The 24,121-nt window shown below is 36.0% G+C and overlaps 1 protein-coding gene across 3 annotated transcripts in view; it reads right to left on the bottom strand.

The window, feature by feature from the left end:
* Positions 1-262: 262 nt before the first annotated feature.
* ITPRID2 (ITPR interacting domain containing 2) overlaps positions 263-24,121 on the bottom strand; it is a 38,626-nt gene continuing 14,767 nt past the window's right edge. Inside the window, exons 9-17 of one of the 3 annotated variants that reach the window (XM_065880370.1) lie at positions 22,723-22,795; positions 18,994-19,082; positions 16,468-17,676; positions 13,963-14,040; positions 13,757-13,884; positions 13,220-13,370; positions 12,077-12,142; positions 10,702-11,163; positions 263-1,410 (exon numbers count right to left, since the gene is read on the bottom strand). In XM_065880370.1, the coding sequence (XP_065736442.1) occupies positions 1,315-1,410; positions 10,702-11,163; positions 12,077-12,142; positions 13,220-13,370; positions 13,757-13,884; positions 13,963-14,040; positions 16,468-17,676; positions 18,994-19,082; positions 22,723-22,795 (2,352 nt within the window). In that variant the 3' untranslated portion in view covers positions 263-1,314. Of the gene's footprint in view, positions 1,411-2,017; positions 2,123-10,701; positions 11,164-12,076; positions 12,143-13,219; positions 13,371-13,756; positions 13,885-13,962; positions 14,041-16,467; positions 17,677-18,993; positions 19,083-22,722; positions 22,796-24,121 lie in introns of those variants that run through there. The other 2 variants (XM_065880369.1, XM_065880371.1) reach the window with 2 other exon arrangements.

Raw genomic sequence — 24,121 nt, 5'->3', positions numbered from 1 at the left:
TAAAGAAAAGTTTTATTTTGCCTCAGATGGTAATCATTAGGACCACAGAACTGGATGAGACCAAGAGGCATCAGTGTGCACTCCTTCTCCAGGGTGGTCTAGTCTTAACCATTTTTGAAAGCATCATAGAGGCCTCTTGAGGAAAAGAGAATTTTAGCCTATTAGGTTATATGCTCCAATTCTTTTGGACCTTATTTGTTACTCTTCATATCTAATCCAAATTCTTCATGTTGTGGTTCAAGAAAAGAAATCAATAAAAACATGTTAGGCAAAATAAATACTTTATTAATTTTTTTTTTTAGAAATCAGCCTTTGTGTGATAATTCAGACATTTTTAAAACCTTTTAGATATTCTTTCAAAGTATACTGTTAACATCTCAACCACTTTTGATTAAAACTTCACACAAAGAAATATGATAGGAGTTGAAAATTATAAATGCTAAAGAATAATTCTAATAACATTTGGTTGTTACTTTACACATTTATTTAACATATATGAAACCAAATAGGAAACTACCTTCCTTTTTTTTCCCATAAACAGTTCTCACTGGTTAAAAATGAATTAAAACCATCTATTATGAGAAAAACAAATCTAAATTACTTCCATTTTGAAAAAACAAAACCAGCTTATTCATTTCTATCCATTCAAGTCACAGGCCCCATTATTTTGGCAATACTCCACTATTTAGTCTAAAAGAAGAAACATCTCCTTATAATAAAGAAGTCTGGAAAATGCAATAAGTACATAGTGTTTAACCTAAGGCATGTTTCCAAAATAAAAAAAAAAAACTACATAAGCTATAATAAAATTGCAATTGTCTTGGGTAAAGTAACAATGCTTTACAGTGTAAGAACATTAAGTAGTTTTAGGTAACATATAAATTCTATCCTACTGCTATTAGTAACCTCCTCAAGAATTAAGAGCAATTTTTACAAGAGAACAATTTTTCTTCTTGGAAGTGACACTAATTAACAGCAGTGGAGGGAAAAATCATTGGTTGTTTCAAGCTCTCAAAAAATGAATCAGTTATTGCACAGTAAATACCTCATAGAGGTCAGTGTTTTAAGAAGCTAGTCTGAAGAAATATGTTATTTATAAGTTGGTTAAGTCTGGAAGTTTTCAAGTTTTAAAATTCTTCCTAGGGAATCAATTGGAAAATATTGACATACAAATAAATATTAGGCTTTTCAAATGGCTACAGTTTGATAGTTTAGAAAAGAAATAAAGTCAGCAAAGTGCCTAAGTTTCTATGTTCTTTTAAAAAGATATGCACAGAAGAAATAAACATTGTACACTGTATACAGTAGCCCAGCTCAGCAGCAAGTATCTTCTGAAGCACAAATGACACCTCCACCAGTGTATATCATTGATAACTCCAATATCACACAGCTAATAGGACCCATGCCAATCTTAAAAAAGAAAGAGAAGTGAACATTACACATTTTTCAATTACTACTGAAAGGTCTTTAAAAGGAAGGATGAGAATATTCTGTAAAAAAATATATATATATAAATATATATGTGTGTATATATATATATATATATATATATGATCCTCCTTTATAAATTATGACATGATTAGATATGGGACCTATGGGATAGGTTTCTTTAAAAGACAAAGATACTAGAAATTTATGATTAAGGCTTGAAATCTTGATCCATAAATTGTACATTTGAAATAACATTGAAACCAGTGCTATCAAGATAAAACTCAGGTTTGAAGGTCCCTATTTCCCCAGTTCCAGAATTTATTTACTATAATGAAATTTCAATAAAATGGCAAAATATCAATAATCCCTTGGAGGTTTGAGATTATGAGATTTGACTTGCTTACACTTCAAATGAGGTTGTAAGAGGTTTTCACACTGCAGGATAACATATTACATACTTTCTATAAATCAAAATTTAGCTAGAGAAACAGACCTGTATACTAAAAAAAAAAAGTATTAAAAACTAAGTACTAATTTACATTTATCTAAACAAAGAAATTCAGAAAAATTTACCTATAAATTCCATTTAATGACTATCTTGCTTAGAATTAGATGCTTTACTTGAAGATACTGCTGCCAGAAGTCCACTTACAATTTCCCGTCTGATTTCCCCAACAATAGACTCTTTAATCTAGAATGGAAGAAGAGGAAAATAAGAATTTAACAATATGACTATAATCCATTTTATTCTATTTTCAGAAAAATAAATAGTATTTAATTCCTGCAGTCAGCTAAACTATAGAGAGAACTACAACCTTCATGTAAACCCTTCATGAAATACAGAGAGCAAGTAGGGAATCACATCCATCTATCCTCAAACTCAGATCACATTGTGAGGTCTTGTCTAGCACAACTCAGATAGCTCCATTATAAAATATCACAATTCTCAAGTTGAGAACACTAACAAACGTCAGATTTAAAAACTTCATTAGATAATTTGCCCCATGACACAAAATAACCTGAAAGAACTGATTAAATGTTAGGTTCACTTTTATGTTTTTTGTTAATGTCTATCTTTGTTTGGTAACCAGCAGGATACTCAAGTATTCTCATTGTTAAGAAAACCTATTAGTGGCAAAATAATATACAGGTGTATTGCCTGTTTATACTAACTGAAAGCAAAGTATCTAAAGAAGTTATTACATATTATTCTAACCTAACATGTGCATTTTAAGTGAAAAGAAGAAATGATCATCTAGTACAATTTTGTTTAAAACATGAAAAAAAATCCTCGAATCAACCATAAACTCTAAAGAAATAAATATTTATTTAGTTGTATGGTACATTTGTCACCTGTCTGAAAATTTTGCTTTGGACAAGGATTACATCATTTTATTGTTGGAAAAGGCAAACAGACCTAGGGGCAATGACAATTCCATCAAGATTTTCTTCTCCAGATGCCCAAACACTACACGTGCCTATCTAAGCCTTTTTCTCTCTAATGATATAGCATCACCTCCGAATAGCCCTCTGTGAAGGCTTTAAATGTGTATTTCCTGAAATAAGCTGATAATGCCTTCCCGAATTAGCACTTGAGACACTCTCAACCAGCTTTAAAAAATTCTACATTTCCAGTTTCCTGTCAGCCTGATCTGTTCCCTTAAATGTTCCTAAGTACATCCTGAACACATCTCAATCGAAGTCTTTCCAAAAATGGCTCTGTAATAATGTCATGCAAAATTGGTACACAATACATATTTATACATAAGTATTCAGAGAAACAAATGCTCCTTAGCTACCAGCCATCTGTACTGAAACATATTTGAATAAATAGAAGCTTCTCATCTTACCTTCTACCAATATTTCTAAGCTTTAAACAACAAAACATCAAAAGTTTCTTAAGTTCATAGTACTTCAGATTCATTATTTAAACAAATATGTATTGGATACAAATATTATGAAAACCAGAATCTCTTTGCCACAATATACAAGTGCAAATGCAGTGTGTTGAATCAGATCCTCTGTAAGTCTATATTTACAAAAGACAGTGAGTAGCAGAGTCTTTCAGTCCTGTTGTCCAATGCACATCTCATCGTACTTCATCATTCAAAAACAAACTAGCTAGAAAGTATTCTCTACAAAGAATACTTTGTACCCCACACCCCCCCAAATGTGCCAACATTTGGGGGGGTGGGGGGTACAGATATTACTGGAGTAAAGCATAAAAGAGTCTCTACCAAGGATGTTATAACCTAGGTGGGCACAAAATGAATATTGTTTCATGAAATATTGAAAGGAGAAAATTATTTATTAATTCATTAATGACATAAGAACAAATTTTTAAAAATGAGAGACTAGTATGGGCTAGAAGAGGAAAAAAATAAATTCTCAGAGAATAGCAGTCTTAACATAATAATGAAAAAGTAAGGAAAATTTCAGACAATAGTGAGGATGAAAACTGTAGCAAGAGCACCTTGGAGACACAGCAAAAAGAAGCCTAGCCAACAAGACAGTTCCTACTAGGTAAAGAGTACAGAGGAATTAGAATAGAAACGGGGAGCTCAAATGGAAATTAATCAATGTATCCTGGCACACAGTAAGTGCTCAATGAATGTCTGAATAAATGCATCAATGAGAGAGTGAGACAGCACATGCCTGAGAGAGACAGTATCAGACACAAAAAGGAACAGAAAGTAGAAAAACAAAGGACTACAGACTAGCACTGAAAATGACAAAATGCCTTTGATAATTTATTGAAGTAATAAATGTATGAACAAATAAATTAGTTCCAAAGTCTCCCACGCTACAGAGAGGTGAGAAGGATTAGTGAGAAAATCAGTGGGATGGATGGTGAAGTCACCTTTATAACTTCAAAAAGTAAGACAGGCTGAAGACAGACTACTTGAGATTAAGGAAGGAATGCACACTGGCAAATAAACAGGCTGACAGCAAGCCTGAAGTGTGGGGCAACACGTCCATTTACTACGCATCTACTGAGTTACTGAGTGCTTCCTGTGTGGCAGCCATTATATCAAGTGATCACTAATAGAATTGTAATAAGAACACATGCAAGCTGTGTATTTACCAAAATACATGTTAAAGCTTGCCAGATGAAATGTAATAGATACAAAAAGGCATGAACCAAGCCTAGGAACTTCAATAAACAAAGTACTCTCTACACAGAGCAATCTGTGTTTATGCTTTGATATGTAATTCTGTTCCATTTGCTTCTGTGGGCAGATGCTCATTTATTCTATTAAGTAATCTTCTTTCTTACTTTTTTTTTTTAAAGCAACTATAAACAGTTTCAGGCCACTGATTACATACATCACAGACCACCTGGGCAAATTCCAAGAGTGTGTACATGTCCCCACTACAACATATGCAACCTGCACAGGAATGGGGTATCTTTCATCTGACAAAAAGCTTAGTTATTAAATGAGTGTATTGAATATTTGCAAGAACTTCCAGTGTGTTCCTTCAAAAGAATTCTACTGCATTAAACTACTGCATTAACACATTATAAATAATGAAAGGATTCTTTTAAAAAAGTTCACATATGGTGAAATAATGGAAACAAAGGCCTGATAGACATCGTTTCATGCACCCATGACTGCAACAAGAAAACTTCCCTGAAAGTGTCTGCCAAACATGTTTAATCCTCACCTACAAAACTGTTCAACCCAAGCTTAAATCTTTTCTTCATGAATAGTAGCTTTGTTAATGGGGTTAGAGACCCATAATTTACTGGGAAGACAATCTAATTTTCTTGGTAGCTGATACAATAAGCTTAAAAAAATTGGAATTCAGTACCATGTATATTTAAGTAAAAAGATTACCAATTTTAAATGAACAGAATCAAGACTAATCTGAATTTTGTAAACAAAGTTTAACAACACCATTGTAATTGAGCTAAGATGATAACCCAAATTATTTGTTTAAATTGTAAATGGCATTAGACTAACTTATCTATTAACACATGCTTTTAAACTGCTTCAGAAGAGTTTATTTTCTTAAGGACAACAGTATTCCTTTTTTTTTAACCTGGTTCTCTGATGCTATACTTATTTATTTTTTTAAACATTTTAATTGGAGTTATACATATACATATATCCCCATATCTCTTCCCTCATTCATCTCTCTCCCTATCCCACCCTTCTAGCTGGTCACATAGCACCGAGCTGATCTCCCTGTGCTATGCGACTGCTTCCCACTAGCTAGCTATTTTACATTTGGTAGTGTATATATGTCCATATAGACACTACCACTCTCACTTTGTCCCAGCTTACCCATCCCCCTCCCCATGTCCTCAAGTCCATTCTCTAGTAGGTCTGTGTCTTTATTCCTGTCTTGTCCCTAGGTTGTTCATGACCAATTTTTTTTTTTTTAGATTCCATATATACGTGTTAGCATACGGTATTTGTATTTCTCTTTCTGACTAACTTCACTCTATATGACAGACTCTAGGTCCATACACCTCACTACAAATAACTCAGTTTCATTTCTTTTTATGGCTGAGTTATATTCCATTGTATGTATGTGCCACATCTTCTTTATCCATTCATCGGTCGATGGACACTTAGGTTGCTTCCATGTCCTGGTTAAATAGAGCTGCAATGAACATTGTGGTACATGACTCTTTGAATTATGGTTTTCTCAGGATATATGCCCAGTAGTGGGATTGCTGGGTCATATGGTAATTCTAGTTTTAGTTTTTTAAGGAACCTCCATACTGTTCTCCATAGTGGCTGTATCAATTTACATTCCCACCAACAGTGTATGAGGGTTCCCTTTGCTCCACGCCCTCTCCAGCATTTATTGTTTCTAGATTTTTTGATGATGGCCATTCTGACTGGTGTGAGACGATATCTCATTGTAGTTCTGATTTGCATTTCTCTAATGATTAATGATGTTGAGCATTCTTTCATGTGTTTGTTGGCAATCTGTATATCTTCTCTGGAGAAATGTCTATTTAGGTCTTCTGCCCATTTTTGGATTGGGTTCTTTGTGTTCCTGATATTGAGCTGCATGAGCTGCTTGGAAATTTTGGAGATTAATCCTTTGTCAGTTGCTTCATTTGCAAATATCTTCTCCCATTCTGAGGGTTGTCTTTTCGTCTTGTTTATGGTTTCCTTTGCCGTGCAAAGGCTTTGAAGTTTCATTAGGTCCCATTTGTTTATTTTTATTTCCATTTCTCTAGGAGGTGGGTCAAAAAGGATCTTGCTGTGATTTATGTCATAGAGTATTCTACCTATGTTTTCCTCTAAGAGTTCGATAGTGTCTGGCCTTACAGTTAGGTCTCTAACCCATTTTGAGTTTATTTTTGTGTATGGTATTAGGGAGTGTTCTAATTTCATTCTTTTATATGTAGCTGTCCAGTTTTTCCAGCACCACTTATTGAAGAGGCTGTCTTTTCTCCATTGTGTATTCTTGCCTCCTTTATCAAAGATAAGGTGACCATATGTGCGTGGGTTTATCTCTGAGCTTTCTATCCTGTTCCATTGATCTATATTTCTGTTTTTGTGCCAGTACCATACTGTCTTGATTACTGTAGCTTTGTAGTATTGTCTGAAGTCAGGGAGCCCGATTTCTCCAGCTCCGTTTTTGTTTCAAAAGATCGCTTTGGCTATTCGGGGTCTTTTGTGTTTCCATACAGATTGTGAAATTTTTTGTTCTAGTTCTGTGAAAAATGCCAGTGGTAGTTTGATAGAGAATGCACTGAATCTGCAGATTGCTTTGGGTAGTAGAGTCATTTTCACAATGTTGATTCTTCCAATCCAAGAACACGGTATATCTCTCCATCTATTTGTATCATCTTTAATTACTTTCATCAGTGTCTTATAGTTTTCTGCATACAGGTCTTTTGTCTCCTTAGGTAGGTTTATTCCTAGGTATTTTATTCTTTTTGTTGCAATGGTAAATGGGAGTGTTTTCTTAATTTCACTTTCAGATTTTTCATCATTAGTGTATAGGAATGCAAAAGATTTCTGTGCATTAATTTTGTATCCTGCTACTTTACCAGATTCATTGATTAGCTCTAGTAGTTTTCTGGTAGCATCTTTAGGATTCTCTATGTATAGTATCATGTCATCTGCAAAAAGTGACAGCTTTACTTCCTTTTTTCCAATTTGGATTCCTTTTATTTCTTTTATTCTCTGCTTGCTGTGGCTAAAACTATCAAAACTATGTTGAACAATAGTGGTGAGAGTGGACATCTTGTCTTGTTCCTGATATTAGAGGAAAAGGTTTCAGTTTTTCTCCATTGAGAATGATGTTTGCTGTGGGTTTTGTCATATATGGCCTTTATTATGTTGAGGTAGGTTCCCTCTATGCCCACTTTCTGGAGAGTTTTTATCATAAATGCATGTTGAATTTTGTCAAAAGCTTTTTCTGCATCTATTGAGATGATCATATGGTTTTTCTCCTTCAATTCGTTAATATGGTGTATCACATTGATGACTGATTTCCGTATACTGAAGAATCCTTGCATTCCTGGGATAAACCCCCCTTGATCATGGTGTATGATCCTTTTAATGTGCTGTTTGCTAGTATTTTGTTGAGGATTTTTGCATCTCTGTTCATCAGTGATATTAGTCTGTAGTTTTTTCTTTTTTTTTTAAGTAAAGTATTCCTTCTTATGCCTTGTTTGATCTACTACGTATTTTGCTTGCTAAGTCCTTCTTTGTAGACAGTTAAAAGGGTCAATACTAAGCCAAAGTTTGTCCAAACTATGCCAAATTCTGAATTAGGGGTTTCTAATTAACAGGTTTAATAACGAATTCTGAAAAATTCTTCAAACATTTGCCTTGCATATCAGTCTTCAAATTATAAAATCTTCCATATTTGATGGGATGTTCTTATAAACGATTAATTCTCTAGCACCACCACATTATGATGGAAACAACCAACTTTTCTATATGTATGCTATTTTCTATCAGCCAAAAAATCAATGTTCTGGCTTAGGGATGCTTTACACCCAGGAAATTACTTATAGCACATATCAGGCCATCCATTAACAACTTTAAAAATGAGGATTCAAGAGTGCATTAAGGGAGTATTTGTGCTAAATGAGTACATAAAGTCCAGTTTCCAAGGAAAATTTTCAAACCAAAACAAGCTAAAGGGAACAAAAATATCACATTTCTGGGTGGGGGGAGAGTACCTTAAAACTTACTTCCTCAGTTAACATATATATTGTGGAGAAAAATAATTTTTTGAGTAAAACTCAATTCTACTCAAAAATTGATCTTTGATGTGAAACACATAAATAAGAATGAATTATAATCAGTCACACCTAACTGAGCAATGTACATGTACAGACCCTGCTAAATATCTGCCAGCCACAATCAACCTACAAAAGTAATTACATTTGTAGGACAAATAAATTTATAGAATTAAGACCTTTTAAGTTGGTAATTCATGTCATAAATAGAAATTACACACATGCAGTCTCATCTGCTAGAATGCTTGTTTTGTAAATGTGAATTTATCTGAATGTCAGCTGAACCAGGGAACAGAGTACCCAAACTGTACAAACATTAAACACCTACCAGCTATGTCAGTTCACTGTGTTATGAAGCGCACCTATCTGCATCTGGCATTAAAACTTTCTGCTGGACTTCATGTCACCCTCCTCCACCACTCCACAATAACTCACAAGCTGCAACCCTTCCAAAGTCCAATTCCACAAGCAAGTTTCAGGTCTTTTTCAAGGTAAAGTGTCACATTATTGCAGTATTTATGTATTTCTTAACCATTTAACATTTATAAAATAGTGTTACTGTTTCTATTAGGTTTTTACCTTTTTAAAAACATGTCACAAGTTTTGAGTGTTATGCTTCTAATACTATTTTCCCCATAAGCTCTGTGTTTTTATTATACAAATTTGCATAGCACAACAATTTTTAGGAATGCATATATCATACTATATAACAAAACTGAGTATTTTCAGTATACTTCTCAAGCCACTATCATGCAGCTATAAATGGTGGCAACTAATACACATGAACTAATCTTTGGACCCAGAGGATCAATGGCCCATTTGAAGGAACATTTTGGTCTGTTGCCACCATTATTGACCTATAACCACTAAAAATTTGTTTTATGCTACTCATGAGTTAATTCTAAAAATATGTTAAGTTCATGTTACTGAATTTATTGGAAATACACAGATTAAAAAGAGGGAGTCACTGACACTAATTTCTCTGGCTCAGTTTGATTTTTTCCAGTTCTAAATTCTTAGTTCTCAATACATTATACAAAATGATTTCTGTATGATTTTTCAACTGTTTCCTGAGTTAGTCTTATTTACCTTCCTACTGGACTTTAAGCTTAAGCATTCATGTCTCATATCTTTCTTTTACCCTTACAGAGCAGGTACTCATTAAGATACTTATAAACCTTTTTTTTTTTTTTTAACTTATAGGATATTCTTCTTTTCAACTATTGGAAAGAATGAATGATCCTTTTTTATCATGGATTTTAGTATCTCATTTGGAAAGAATTATGAGTAATTATGGTTCTTCCTTAGAGTTACTCTTAATACAGGGAACAGAATGAAAAAAATAAATTCAACATGTGTAATTTTTATTCCATGCACTCTATTGGATTTTGCACCCAAAGACACAATGTGATTTGAGAAGAAAAGGAAAAAAAAGTCATTATAAACATGTATCTATAGCAGTCTCCCTTTTTAAATGATATACATACTATTCCTTAGCACCTGATCCTAGTGCCAAAAGCAACTATTTTACTAATTTTCTCAATTAATGTTTGCCCTTGATTACTAATCCTCCTAAGTTTCTGCAGTCTTTTTGGTAACCTACAACTATGGTTAAATATTTCAGGTCTGCATACTGCTAATCACACAGGGTAAACCTTCTTTTCATTTTTTATTTCTATCTTTGAACAACTTATATAATTTCCACATTTCTCCACCCACTAAGCCAAACAGCTCAAATTTTTTTTTACTTCTTAAAATCTCAACACCATTTTTTAATGTCAATTCACATTATTAAATGACAGCTTTTAATCCTGGAAAAGATCTAAATTATAATCCCTAATTTTACAAAGGTGGAAACAGAGGTCTAGAGAGTTTGTCATGTGTTCACTTATTTGAACCCTACATATGCCTTCTTCATAGATACATAATAGACACGAGTTGGATCAATGGGAAAATTACTGAATACAATGAATCAAAGGAATAGCTTATAAATAATTAATGTTCAAACAAAACCTACTCCAAATAAACTAAGCGTAGATTTTACTCACCTCCCTTATGACTTGCTGTAACTCATCTTGCTCCACATTTTTATGCATTTCCTCAGCAGCTGGCAATAATGAGATTCTTCCATGCTCTTTCTCCACTTCAGATTTAGGTCCTACAGCCTCTGAGGCTTCTTCAGCTGCAAAAACTTCCTCAGAACTTTCCATATCTGGAGGTGTCTGCACAGAGCCTGTTCTAGAAGGAGCAGTTGGTGTTAAGGCCACCGACGCTCGGAATACTTTCTTGCTTGGTACCAGATGGGTTTTGGGTCTGCCCACTGAGTCACTAGAAGGTACTCCAGTTCTATTGGCATGAGAGGGACCAGAACATACAGAAGATGACTCTGACGTTGCTTGGGAGAAAACAGATTCTAAGCTTTCTCCAGGAGGAATTTCAAATCCCATTTCTCCAAGGCCCAGGCCCAATTCAGACTTCAGATATGACTGTTCCCGCATCAGTTCAGTGACCTGGAGATGAGAAAAATTGTAATTCTTCTCTCTTGAAATTAAGATTGGTAGTTAAAAGAAGATTAAAATCCTAGGTGTGATTACTGCCCCAAATCACTTAACTTGTAAAGACATGATTCTAATGCATTCGTTTAGTTACTACTCAATTTCATTTGCAAAAATAGCAAGGAAAATTTAAATTCACAGAGATCAAGCCATGAAATGTGTAACTAAACTACAGCTGGATGAAATTTTACTTGGTCCCACACAGGGGTCCAAATTACTTATCAAGAGGAGTAACTTGGGCTTCCCTGGTGGCGCAGTGATTGAGAGTCCGCCTGCTGACGCAGGAGACACAGGTTCGTGCCCCAGTCCGGGAGGATCCCACATGCCGCGGAGCGGCTGGGCCCGTGAGCCATGGCCGCTGGGCCTGCGCGTCTGGAGCCTGTGCTCCGCAACGGGAGAGGCCACAATGGTGAGAGGCCCACGTATCACAAAAAAAAAAAAAAAAAAAAAAAAAAGAAGAGTAACTTGTAAAAAATAAAATAGCTACTCATAATGCCCCCCAAATGAACTGACTTGCTTAAAAAATAATAAAAATCATACTTTTTTTCAAAAAGTAGTCATCTTACAGATCCAGTTACCAAAAGGACCTGGAATCAGACTGTGAAAGCACATTTCCTGGAGTATGAATTACTTTTTATGATGCATTATTTCCTTTAGACCACAAAGATAAATCACTTTTGCAATTAACTGGCTCTTCAGTGGCCAAAGATGGCGGTGGACTTTCAGAAGTGCCCGAGTCACTTCTAATCAATTTAACTAACTTATCAAATTCTGTATTTTAAAAAAATGTCATCTACATTAGGAAAACAGTGTTTATGAAATATTATATCATTCCCTTCCCCAGTGATTTAAAAGGAAAGAGGCTTACTGGTTCCATTACATTCAATGGAGAAGGGCATGACAAGTTATCAGCGCTTCTACTGCCACACATTCCCTGAAAAAGTAAGAACAATATGTGTGTGTGTGTATTTTTTCAAATTGCAAGTGTTTTATAATGAACTAATTATTGCTCTGAAGCAGTCCTTTATGTCACAAAGGTCAGTCTAAACTGTCACAGGATCCTATAAAATGTGTTACTGTGACTGAAGTTTGTATAGAAGATGTTCTGATTCTCTGCTCTCACCAACACACATTTCTCAGAATAATGGATCAAAGCCTTTTATGGAAAAAGATATTCATTGACAATACAGGATATTCTTAGTCTATGCTATACATATATATATGTGTATACACACACACATTCTTATTCTACTCCATATATGTACATATATATGTGTGTGTATTCATGCATTTATTTTTTAACAAAATCAGGTATGTTGTTTAATTAACAAAGAGAAAATTCAGTATTTCAACATTTCAAAACAGTATATTCTACGACTGGAAGATTTTGGCAAAAATAAGAATACAACTGTTGGAGTTCAAATTGCATGGAAAGGAACCTTAGGAGTAAGAACAGTGGTACAAAATAAAGAGAAACAGTGTTTCTTTCTATTCTCTTGGTTGAATACATGTTTCTCTGCTTTTACGAAGATATCATTTGATTCCTTAAAAAACATAAAGAATGGAAAAGAATCCAAAATAAAGGGAACGTTTAAAGGAAACAGTTTTTTTTTTTCAAAGGCAAGAAAGGGGGAAAAGAAGTCTAAGTGAAATATATATATTACATATATCTGTGTTCTTCAAGTTACATGCAATGATTAACATCTATATCAGTCATATGTTAACCCACTATCATTTTCCCTTTAAAATCCCTAAACTTTTGTATTGCTTCTTATTTTCTATTATTAAAAATTATGATTTTTCAATGTATTTCTAAATATACTAAACATTTAAGAAAATAATTACAACTTGCACATTCCACTGATTTGTGGGAAAGGCTCCTTAAAAACTCTGCACGTCTCTAATGCCATTAAAATAAGTGTTTTTAAATTGAGACATTTGTCCTAAATTGTGTGGAACATTATAAACAAGTCCTGAGTGAAAAACCTATGCACAACCCAAGGTAGCGTACCATGAGTGCTGAGGAGCGGAAGGGCGAAGGCACACTCACAGCGTGAAGCTGCTCCTCCAGCCCCAGCAGACGCTCCTCCAGCTGCATCTCCAGGTCCTGAAGTTCCATTCGGACTGAATTTCTCAAGCTCTGGAGCTGATCAACTTCATATCTGTCAGTAGGCACAAAGTTTGAAAAAAGCAGTTTGGAGATTCAGTGTTCACAACTCTCTCACAAGCTTTCAGAAGGTACTGAACTCCAAGTGCTATACATTAGCACAACAGCGACTGCAACAGGTGTAACCGCTGGGAGAACTGGTTTTTCTTCCTCTCTCCTCGATTACAAATATCCCAGACAATAAAAACAGATTGCAACCACTATCTTCCTCAATCCACCAAAGGCAGAGAAGTTTACCTAGCAGAACACTATGCCCAATTTTATTTACACTGGTTCACAGACTACATAAAGGGTACACAACAGAAATAAAACCCAGCTTCAATAAAAAAGTTAACAATGCTTTTTAGAAAGAAAAATATTTTGAGTCAAATGAACTTTTACCTTTCGTCCTCAGTCATATGATGATAAACCATGGTTTGCTGACGCAGCACTGCCAATTCTAAATCCATCATTTGCGTTCTAAACAAATTCAGGCTCCGCCTCATTACTTGGAGCTCCTGAAAAGTATTCTAAAATACAATACAACAGCATTAACTTCTAAATCACACAAATTATTTTGTAACACAGAGATTTAAGTAAGAACTTACTTCATAAAGAGGTAGAACAGATGACTTCTGAGTACTATAGGGAGCAGCAGCAAGATCAGGCCCTCTCATCACAGGGTGCTTCAAAAGAGTGGAAGTATGATTAGGAATCAATGTTAAAGCGACTGCTTCCAAATTATCTAAGGTGTTAAAAAGGCAGAATTTTGGCTCTACATATTTTTCTCTTTGAGGCAAAAACCAAAAACCACTTCATGTTATAAGCAGGAACCAAATAAATCAGTCCCCAGTGCTACCCACTACTCCTATCTGTTGAAGGTTATAAGTCAGGGTATTGGAATGGGAAAGAGGCAAAGGAACACAAATAGTTCAAACCTATGTCTTACAGGACCTCTCTCTTGCCTTGAGAAAGCAGAAAAATAAAAACAAAACTCAGAAATGTAGAAGCAATAGCAAATATCATTCTGAGATTACAGAAATTACTAACTTGGCTGGAGAAAGTAGCAAGCAATCATCACACTCATTCTTAGACATCTGAGTATCTACTATGCTTCACTATTTTAGGCAGTGAAAAAGATGAAGTAAAAGTCACTTCCAGCCTTCAAGTGTTCTCACAGTGTAAGAAAGAAGAGAAAACAGGAGTAAAAAATATATATATATAATATTGGCTGGGGGCAGCATGGGGAATGCTATCATAGGAACAAGCAAAAATCCAGATTAGTTAAGTGTTCCCGACAGTGGTGACCCCTGAGCTGAGCCTTAACAGTAAAAGGGACTTGGTCAGGTGAAGAAAGGCAAGGGCGGGGTGTTCCAGGTATAAAAAAAAAAGAAGTAGAATGTGTAAAGAAACAGACACCTAGGGACACACGCCTGTGTGGAGGCTTGCATGCAGTCCAATGTGGCTGGAGCACACACACAGGGAATGGGCCTGGAGAGATAGGCAGAGGCCAGGTCATGAAGAGCGTCTGTCTACTGAGGTGGGGTGGTGTGAGGGTGGGGAAATTAATTAGCTGAGTTACTGATGGGACACTGAAGAGAGAAGACCACATTTAGAGCAGAACAAGCTGGCCTAGACAGGTGCACTTGAGGGTGCAGGTGGACAGGACCCTGGGAATCCCCAGCTTCATATAACTGCAGCTGAAAGGTTAAATGTCTCACATGTAGATAGAACTACATTTTGTAAGGAGGAAGGAGAAACACCCACTTTCTAGTTAGACTGAAAATCATTAAGAGACAATCATCATGAGGATAAAATCTATACTTAAAAGAAGGTGTATTTTACTACATAGCTTGAAAAGTTCCAACTTTCATTTTTACTGTCCAAGTGGCTTCCTGTCTACTATGTCACCATGATAAGGGATCTATATATATACTCTATGCCTCTCGACTCTTAACTGAATAACCCGATCATTACATTACACTGTCGTTTTCTTCATTTCCTCAACTGTCTAAATATAAGTAGTTTCGAAAGAGATTTAGAAAGGAAATGTGGGGCTTCCCTGGTGGTGCAGTGGTTAAGAATCCGCCTGCCAATGCAGAGGACACGGATTCGAGCCCTGGTCCAGGAAGATCCCACATGCCGCGAAGCAATTAAGCCCGTGTGCCACAACTACCAAGCCTGCGCTCTAGAGCCCGCGAGCCACAATTACTGAGCCCACACGTCACAACTACTGAAGCCCAAGCGCCTGGAACCCATGCTCCGCAACACAAGAAGCCCGCGCACTACGACGAAGAGTAGCCCCCTCTTGCCGCAACTAGAGAAAGCCCGCACGCAGCAATGAAGACCCAACGCAGCCAAAAATAAATAAATGAATTAATTAATTTAAAAAATAAAGAAAGGAAATGTGAGAGGCAAACCAAGAGACAATTTACTTCTTTTCAAAGCTTATTTTGGAAATTATTTCCAGCCCACTAACAAATCTGAGAGCGATGACTTTAAAAGTGACAAGACACATAGACCGTTCTTACTCAAATTCACACTTTACCTGATTTTTTCTCTTCTGAGGTGGTCCCAGCCTTTTAACTCAGTGGAAGCAGACTAATTCTGTGCCAGGCGACCAGCATCAGGAGTCAGCAGATGAAGGGAAAGCTTAGTCAGAGAGCAACGAGTGGAACCAGGAGAACATACGGCGACACAGAAGCCAAGGGGAGGAAAACTTAGAAAGAAGAGGTGGTGAACACTGTCAGATGGAAAAGAAAAGGACAGACGGTACTTGAGAGGGAAGTTCTTTTAATAACAGAGACAACTTGACTAAGACAACGACAGTGCAGGAGAGGCTAAAGAGCAGGAGACCTAATGAGCAAAATCTCTTCTCTAGAAAGGAGGGAGATTGTGAGCAGAGAAATTCACCTTGTTCAGAATTAGTTACAGCTGTTCCCTTGAGCTAGGAGGGAAGACGCTGCGAGGGGGCAGGTACAGATAAGCTGAGGCATGCAGGAAAATGAGGCTGAGGTAGCTCAGGCCTGATGGGTCCCAGCTTCCCTGAAAATTAAGAGGTACTCAGACCAATAAAAGAAAAATAGGTAAGAAGGATAAACTTTTTCTCATACCTGTGAAAGATTCTGCAGTGAGTTTCTAATATCATGCAACACTCTTCGCAACTGCATTTCGATGGCAGAAGGAGGGTTCACAGAGCACACTCGGTGAGGGTAGGCAGCATGTCTATGTGAGTAAGGACACCCCAGAGGGGAAGTGAAGGCACTACAGGTGGTGCCTGATATGTTGGGAATGCTGTGAGTGCTCAGAGTTCTCATGTGCTCACACAGGGGCCCTTCCTGCCACTCGGAGGGGACAGAGTGAAGGGAGCAGGTGGACTGAGATACAGGTGCCGGAGCATACAGCGAACAGGCCGGAGTCCTTCGCTGATGGCACTCCTCCAACCGGTTCACCTCACTCTGGGCAGCTTCTTCTTTCTTCACAAATGATGGAGAGATGAAAATGGTGGACTTAACTAAAGACTGACCATCATGCTCAATCGCCTCTCTTTCTAATTTCTGTTCCTCTTCCGGTGTGTACTTGTAAGTGAAGGAAGGTGGACTGCATCTGGTCTCTTTTCCGGGGGATAACCGAACATTGACAGAGGATACAACCCTTACTGGGCTCAGCAAGGTGGTTGGTAAAGACTGAGACCTTCTTAGAGGATAGCCAGCTTTTGCAAACAAGTACCTCTGTTTTAACAGATCTTTTGACTTTATCAAGCTACGCCCCACTCTTTGATTAGACAGAGTGCAAACCTTCATTTGCGCTCTTTGCAAAGCTGTATTAACTCTGTCCACAGAAGAGGGAGGCCCAGTTGTATTTTCAGCGCCCTTCTCATTGCATTTAGCTTCAATAGAAGCCAATGATTTAAGAATATGGTGGGTGGTATACTGGGCAAATTCACATTCACTGCTTTTATCCACATCACTTACAGCACTTGCTTCCCTCAGTAGTTCCACTGGCTGTGCTGGAGACACATCCTCTTTCCTTTCAGTAATTTCAGTAACGTGATCCCCTGCACTACAGGTGGACTGTTGATGTCCTGTATTCTCAACAGTCTCGCACTGGGGGAAATCCTGGCCATCTGACCGTTTGTCAGCAATTGTTGCTGCCTTCTCTCTTCCCATCTGAGGACAGGTAAGAGACTCCTCTTCTGATTCATTAAAATAAGGCTGGTCTTGTGCTGTTGGTGTGACAAGGTCTTCACCAAATGATGTGACTGTTGTCTCACTGTCACAACTATCAGCACTACTCCCCATGGCTTGCAAGGACTCGTGAACCTGTGAAAAGAAAACAGGTAGAAGGATGGAGAATTCAAATAAGTAGTAGCATTAACAAAATACCAAACTGATACGATGCTTCTATACTTTTGGGGTCTCCCACCTTGGTTTTGGCTCTGGTGCTGTTCTAAACTGCTTTCTCACAAAGATTATTCCAGATCTTTACTATTTTCCTTAAATCCCTTTTCAATACCCATCTCCTTTTCTTCTAACATAAGACACTGACACAAAGAAAATGGACAGAAATTTCTTAACTTCTTTCCCAACACCTACAAATTTCCCCATACCTTTCCTCATCATTCCCTCCTCTCCATTCTGAAAGAAAACTGTATCTCTTTTCCAAGCTAATCCCTCCAACCTGTACTTCTCATCACATCCTCTCCAGGGCTAGGGTATTTCTCCAGTTTCATCCCAGATTTTTCTGCATCAAGCTCTCTTTCTCTTAGAGCCCTTTCCCTTAGTCATTACTGTATGAAAAAGACAAAAAGACCTATAACTCTTAAGCTATCATTCTTATTTGAAAAAACAGTTAACATTCATATCTTCTCTTCATCACTGATCTACTCTCCATTCATGCTTTTGCATCATTTAATACATCAGAACTATTTGCTCAACTACTCAATTTCAGAATAAACAAATTCTCACCTTTTCACTCCAATGGCCATAGCTTTCCTTTTAAAAGTTTCTCCTCCATCTCCCAATTTTTATGCCTGCTGGATTATTCTGAGTTTCCTTAGAAACTTCTTGTCTGTCTACTCCTTAAATGCTTTGTTTCTAAAGGGCTTTTTTAGGTTCTCTTTTTCTCTTATTCCAATTTTCTTTAAAATTTCCTTACAGATGTTTTAACCACTTTTCATGTACATTCTGTGTACTGCACACATAAACTATAAGCTCGTTGGGGATAAAGACGTGGCTATTTTCTGGGTTATCTAACACACTATAGCGTAACAGTCAGATAATATTCAGCAAGCTATGGATCCCCAGTTTTAGTTATTAAATAATTATTGTAAAATACTGAAACACAATGACGGTAAAAAATTTTTTTAAATAACAGAATAGGTTAAGGATTAAAATACTGTTTACTGGTGGTGCAAAAATAAAGGAGAAGCTTTTTTTGTTGTTTCTCAGAAATGAAGAATTAGTGAAACCTAAAATTTGCAGTCAAATGCTCAGATAACATCTGCATCCTAGAATTTTAGTCTTATCGTCATTTGAAAAATAAAGATAACACAGATGGTCTTGAAATATACAGCCAGTGAAAAACCACCTAAATATACAGAAGTTAATCACAGTGCCTACTACAATAGGAAATTTTACCTGAAGATGATTAAGGGAGAGGCAGTCTGTCGAATCTTCAGCAAAACCACTGCTATCAGAGTGCTGACTTGCAGTACGTAATAGTTGATCTACCAAAAGAAATTTAGTTATACAAAACTGCTAAATAAGACTTCAATGAGTACAGTATTACATATATATGATTCCCAAAAGATATATGATACACAACAGTGATTCTTTCTTAGAAAAGTATACATCACTTATGCAAAATTGTGGCTTCAAAGCATAGGAAGTAACTTGAATTCAAACAAAACTGAATCAGATCAGAAATCCTCAGTGTTCAGTTGCTAATTAAGCTCTAATTATAATGTATTTTTTGGTAAATCCAATTAATGTCTTATCCTTGGAGGACAAGAGCCTGAAATGAAAAATGGCTCTAATAAAAATAAAGTCCCAAAGTAAACCATTTTCATTATGTAAATATGTGAAGACACATAGTAGGTGAAATCAGAAGTTTAAATGTAGTGTGTAAAAACTTCTATTACCTTCACTAGTAAGAAAATAAAAATACAATTAAGGCCAACAAATTAAATAAGTTGTACACAAGAGTACTTACATGTCTCTGATGTTTCAAATGATGCAAACATTTGTAAGTTATGAAAGTTATTTCTTAACAACTGAATGAAACTCAATCACATAGGTTCAACTAGTAGGTAATATTGTTAATTTTACAATAAACTTGCTTATTTTTTGCCCTCAAAACTCTAATTCCTGGTTAGTATAACCTAGAGAAATTTTTTTTTAAGTAACTAAAATGACCAACTAAACACAGCTGGCCTGATCACATGCCCAACCACACTACAAGTACCACAGTGGGGGAGACTTTACAGCTATTACATTTACTGAGGGAGACACTTCATGCGATAGTCAAGTTCCACAGAACTTAAAAAGCAACAGGCTAAATAAAGTGTGTTTACCAAGTCCACATTCATTTAAGACTTGAATGATAGAAAGTACTTAATAATATGTTTCAATAAAATCCAAAATTAATTACAGGTTGCCTGACTTTGAAAAATATTATAATAACCTTAGGTTCAATCTGGAGCAACATGAAACAGAATAATTTTTTTCCCATTAAAAATTTAAAATAATTCTGTAATGTTGTTTTGAAATTAACAAAACTGCATAATGAAATATATGGAATTGATCCATATCCTTGATAAATCTAGGTAAATTGTAATAATTGTGAAAGTGAATTGGAATAAGCTGTTACCATAGGTACTGATTATGCATTTTATTATTTGAGAAAATGATTAACATGTCATAGGAGTCATCACCATAATTATGTGTTTGCATGTCTTTTTTTAAAAAAAAACTAGATTGTCAGCGTTCTGAAGACAGGAACGTTATTTATTCTTCTTTGTATCCCAAGTACCTAGACCAAGCCAACAATAAAAAATGTTTGCTGAATGAATCAATGATAACTATCTCCTTAAAGCAACAAGAGAATTAAACAGTTTCTTAAAGAATTTAGAAGTGAAACTGCCCCATCTGCTTGGGCAAAGAGCAGTTGCAAAAGAGCCCAGGAAGCCCTGACCAGCTCCGTTCGGGTTCTCTCTGCTAAGATCTGTTTTATCTGCAGCATACTACAGCCTGTGCCGAGTGCACCTCTCCACGGTTAGTCCTGCCTGAATTCACACACATCAGGTCGCGGGTAGACTGCTCAGGCTTCAGAGCAGGTGTGAGGCAGTGGAAAAGAACAAGGAAGCCTGGGTTCAAGTTTCGGCTTTATCATCATAAGCAATAACTTCTCTCCTCCAAAAAAATGGGATAATCATTCTACCTCACACGGTTACTTCAGAAACTAAGCAGAACATAAGTGAAACTGTTTTGTAAACTATAAATCACAACTGAGGTTCTTTAGTCAGATGTTTCAGTTTCACAAAAAACACAGTTCACCAAAGAAAAAGATACAACTAAAAAGAAATAGACCTCTGTCCTAACTGAAGAGATAAGACATTATTTCTAATTAAAAACTAGGAAGTTAGAGCAAACATTAAAGTGAGAACAAAACCGATGTGGAAATTCTATTTATCCAGTATTGCAGAGAAACGTAAACAGGACACCCATATACTCTGCTAGACTAAAGAGAATACTGACTGTCTTCAGTAATTAGAAAAATCTTGGACTGCTCTTAATATACCTACTGAATGTTAGCTTGTGACATGAGTTGAGTCACTAAACCTCTCTTCTTCAGTATGTAAATCCCAGGACTAGATTTGAGATTAACATCACTGTAACTTCCAAAGTTCTATTACTAAAGTGTGAAGTGTTTTTATACAGGCACTGTATATGCATTTTTACTAACTTTGTGAAATGAATATATTATACCAGTGATTCTAATTCTGCCACTATGATTAATTTAAGATATTTGCATATCACATTATCAAAATCTGATAGGCTACTTTCAAAAAATGACTAAAACACTGTACTGTTCTCACTCCCTCTCTCTCATGCACACACACAAAACCATTTTACTGTTACTTTATAAAGACGTGATTCAAAAAAAATGTTACCATTTTTACTTATGCCACCAGAAATAAGTGCTCCTACATAGATAAGAGGAAGAAACCCAGATGTGAATAAAAACCACATTCCATCTTTCCCACCACAGGAAGCTTACTCTTCAAAGATCTTAAAGTAATTATGCTGTTTTTATCCTCTTTTTGACACAGGGCAAGCTGATTTTTCCAATGCATCCCTTGTCTACCTATCTAAAGCAAAGATTCCTGGATGGCTGTGAACTCTGCCTATGGCTCAGGAACACATACATAAATTTATGGACTCACAAAGGGAAGAAAATTAAGCAGGGAAGTTCATTTTGTGTCTGACCAGAACTGTGATGACCTAGTGAGTGGAGCTCTTGTTTCTCAGTATCATACTGCAATAAAAGAAAAATTATATGCAAATTGTCTCATATGAAGTCACTTCAGAGATCAGAAGAGAACAAACATGTAATTTCCTATTCTAGGAACATACATATGAATCTTTGCTTAAAAAAAAAAAGGGTGGTTCAGCATGTGTAAAGTTTAAAAATAAACACTCCTACCTTCAGTGGTCATTTTAACTTCCTCTCTCCTTTTCTCTAAATCTCAAAAGCTTTGTGACTTTAAAGATGATCAGACATGTTTTTCTGTTGTAAGTTAAAAGTGAAAGAAATGGATTCAAAGGTTCTTTGGTCAATAATAATTCAAGAGAAGAACAATGTCTGAGCCACTGACCTTTGATTTACAGTTTGAATTTAACTAGCTTTACTTGCTGCTGAGAGACTGACTGGTGTTTTCTGCCAGAGGCACATTCATTTATTACACCTGGGAGTCGCATTTAAATAATAAAAACCCAGAGGTGGATAATACAAGTGTACATTTCAATCCCAACCATGTAAAAAGTAGGCCTGACTCTGTTGCTCTATCACTTCCCATCTAGCCCTTGTGTAGAACTGAAAAAGTATTTAGAATACACAGAATTGTGTAAGGAGGTCATTACAAGATAAGCAAACTAAAATTACTTTATGAGCACAAAAGTCTTCAGGAAGATAAAAAAAATTCTATAACCAAACCATAATGAAGCAGGCACAGCTGTGTTCCTAATCTTCTTTTTACACTTACAGGTACTACAAACACTGATAGATTAAAAAAAAATACCTTTTCTAAATCCCCCAAAGATGCTTTGGTAGTGTGCTCGGGAACTAGTGAGTACTGGTTTACTTACCTCTTTTTGACTTGTTAAGACCTAGCTGGTAAGTGGTTGGAACATGAGGAGCTTCTCCCTCTGTACTTTGAACCTAAAGAAGAGTTTTAAGTAGTTAAAACTTAAGAATCTATGGCAAAGAAGAACACCTCTTAATAGTCATTTACTAAACAACCAACCTAAGAAGGTACCAATGCTTTATATATTTAAAAAGTGCATCCTATCTCAAAATCGCTATAATATCCCACATCTCAATTTTACGATCTATTTTTCAGTTAACAACAGGACTGCAAGCTTATAGCTAGCAACGAAAAATAACTACATGTGTAAACTACTTCATTAAAAAAAGTTACCATTAAATGAAAAACAGATCCAAAATTAAAAGTTCTTCTCTAAATGTTAAACTTCAAAGTGTAAGGTCAATCCCAGGAGAAATACTAATACAGTCACTGCAGCACACTGGCACACACTTGAAGCAATTACAAGGTCTTGTATCTTGAAAAACGGCAATCATGCTCCCACTGCAAAATCTTATAAAAGTCCACAAATTTTCAGGTATCAAAAACCACTCATGTGGAAGACTGCTTTGTCCCGACACAAATGTTCTTTTACGACATAACTTGGGAGTTGTAAGTAGAAAAGCAGGTTTCATTATAGGACTAAAATGTTGAAAGATCTTAGCCATAAATCCTCCCTGAAAATTATGCTCACAAAGATACCAAACCCACAGAAGTTGTCCTTTTATGCTGTCTTTTTTTTCCTACCTAAACAACTACATAATTTAGGAATTTCCAGATTCTTTACTCATCACACTCACTCCCCAAATACTCTATCTATCCTAACATAACTAACCCTATACTAAGAGTAAATATTTGTGGGGGTATGCTACTAACGCCCCACTCTTTACCCTATAATGATTAGTACTTAAAATAATAAATAACATCCTAGTAAAGTGGGCAAACTAGCCAAACATTTGGGCTTTCAGCCTTGAACAAGCTGGAGAGCAAATAGCAAACAGGTTTTAGATAGAACCCTCGCAGTTTTGAGCTATGACTTCATTCTAGAGTAAGAAAGATTCCATAGAAGTGAAAGTGGAATAGCCAACATGAAAAAAAACTTCAAAGGTTAAAGATATTACCCAATTTAGAAATTGCTCTGATTTGTGATATCTTTGTTCTACATAGTTGAACATGAATCCAAGTTTATGTATCTTTTGAAAACTGAACGCGTACTGGTCATTTAAAACCATCACCTATAAATCATATATAAAATGGTTTCTACTATCTTTGTTTTTATTGAAAAATCATATTCTTCAAAGCAGCAGACATAAGTTCAAGAGGAAAACCATTGTTTTGTGTGCAAAGAAACAAAATGCATTTTCTTTTTGTAGTCAACAGGAGGTCTATTATTAGCCTCTATT

Source organism: Phocoena phocoena, chromosome 7 (assembly GCF_963924675.1).
Source record: "Phocoena phocoena chromosome 7, mPhoPho1.1, whole genome shotgun sequence".
Lineage (NCBI taxonomy): Eukaryota > Metazoa > Chordata > Mammalia > Artiodactyla > Phocoenidae > Phocoena > Phocoena phocoena.
The sequence above is the reverse complement of the archived record's forward strand: the minus strand, read 5'-3'. Positions and strand labels throughout refer to the sequence as shown.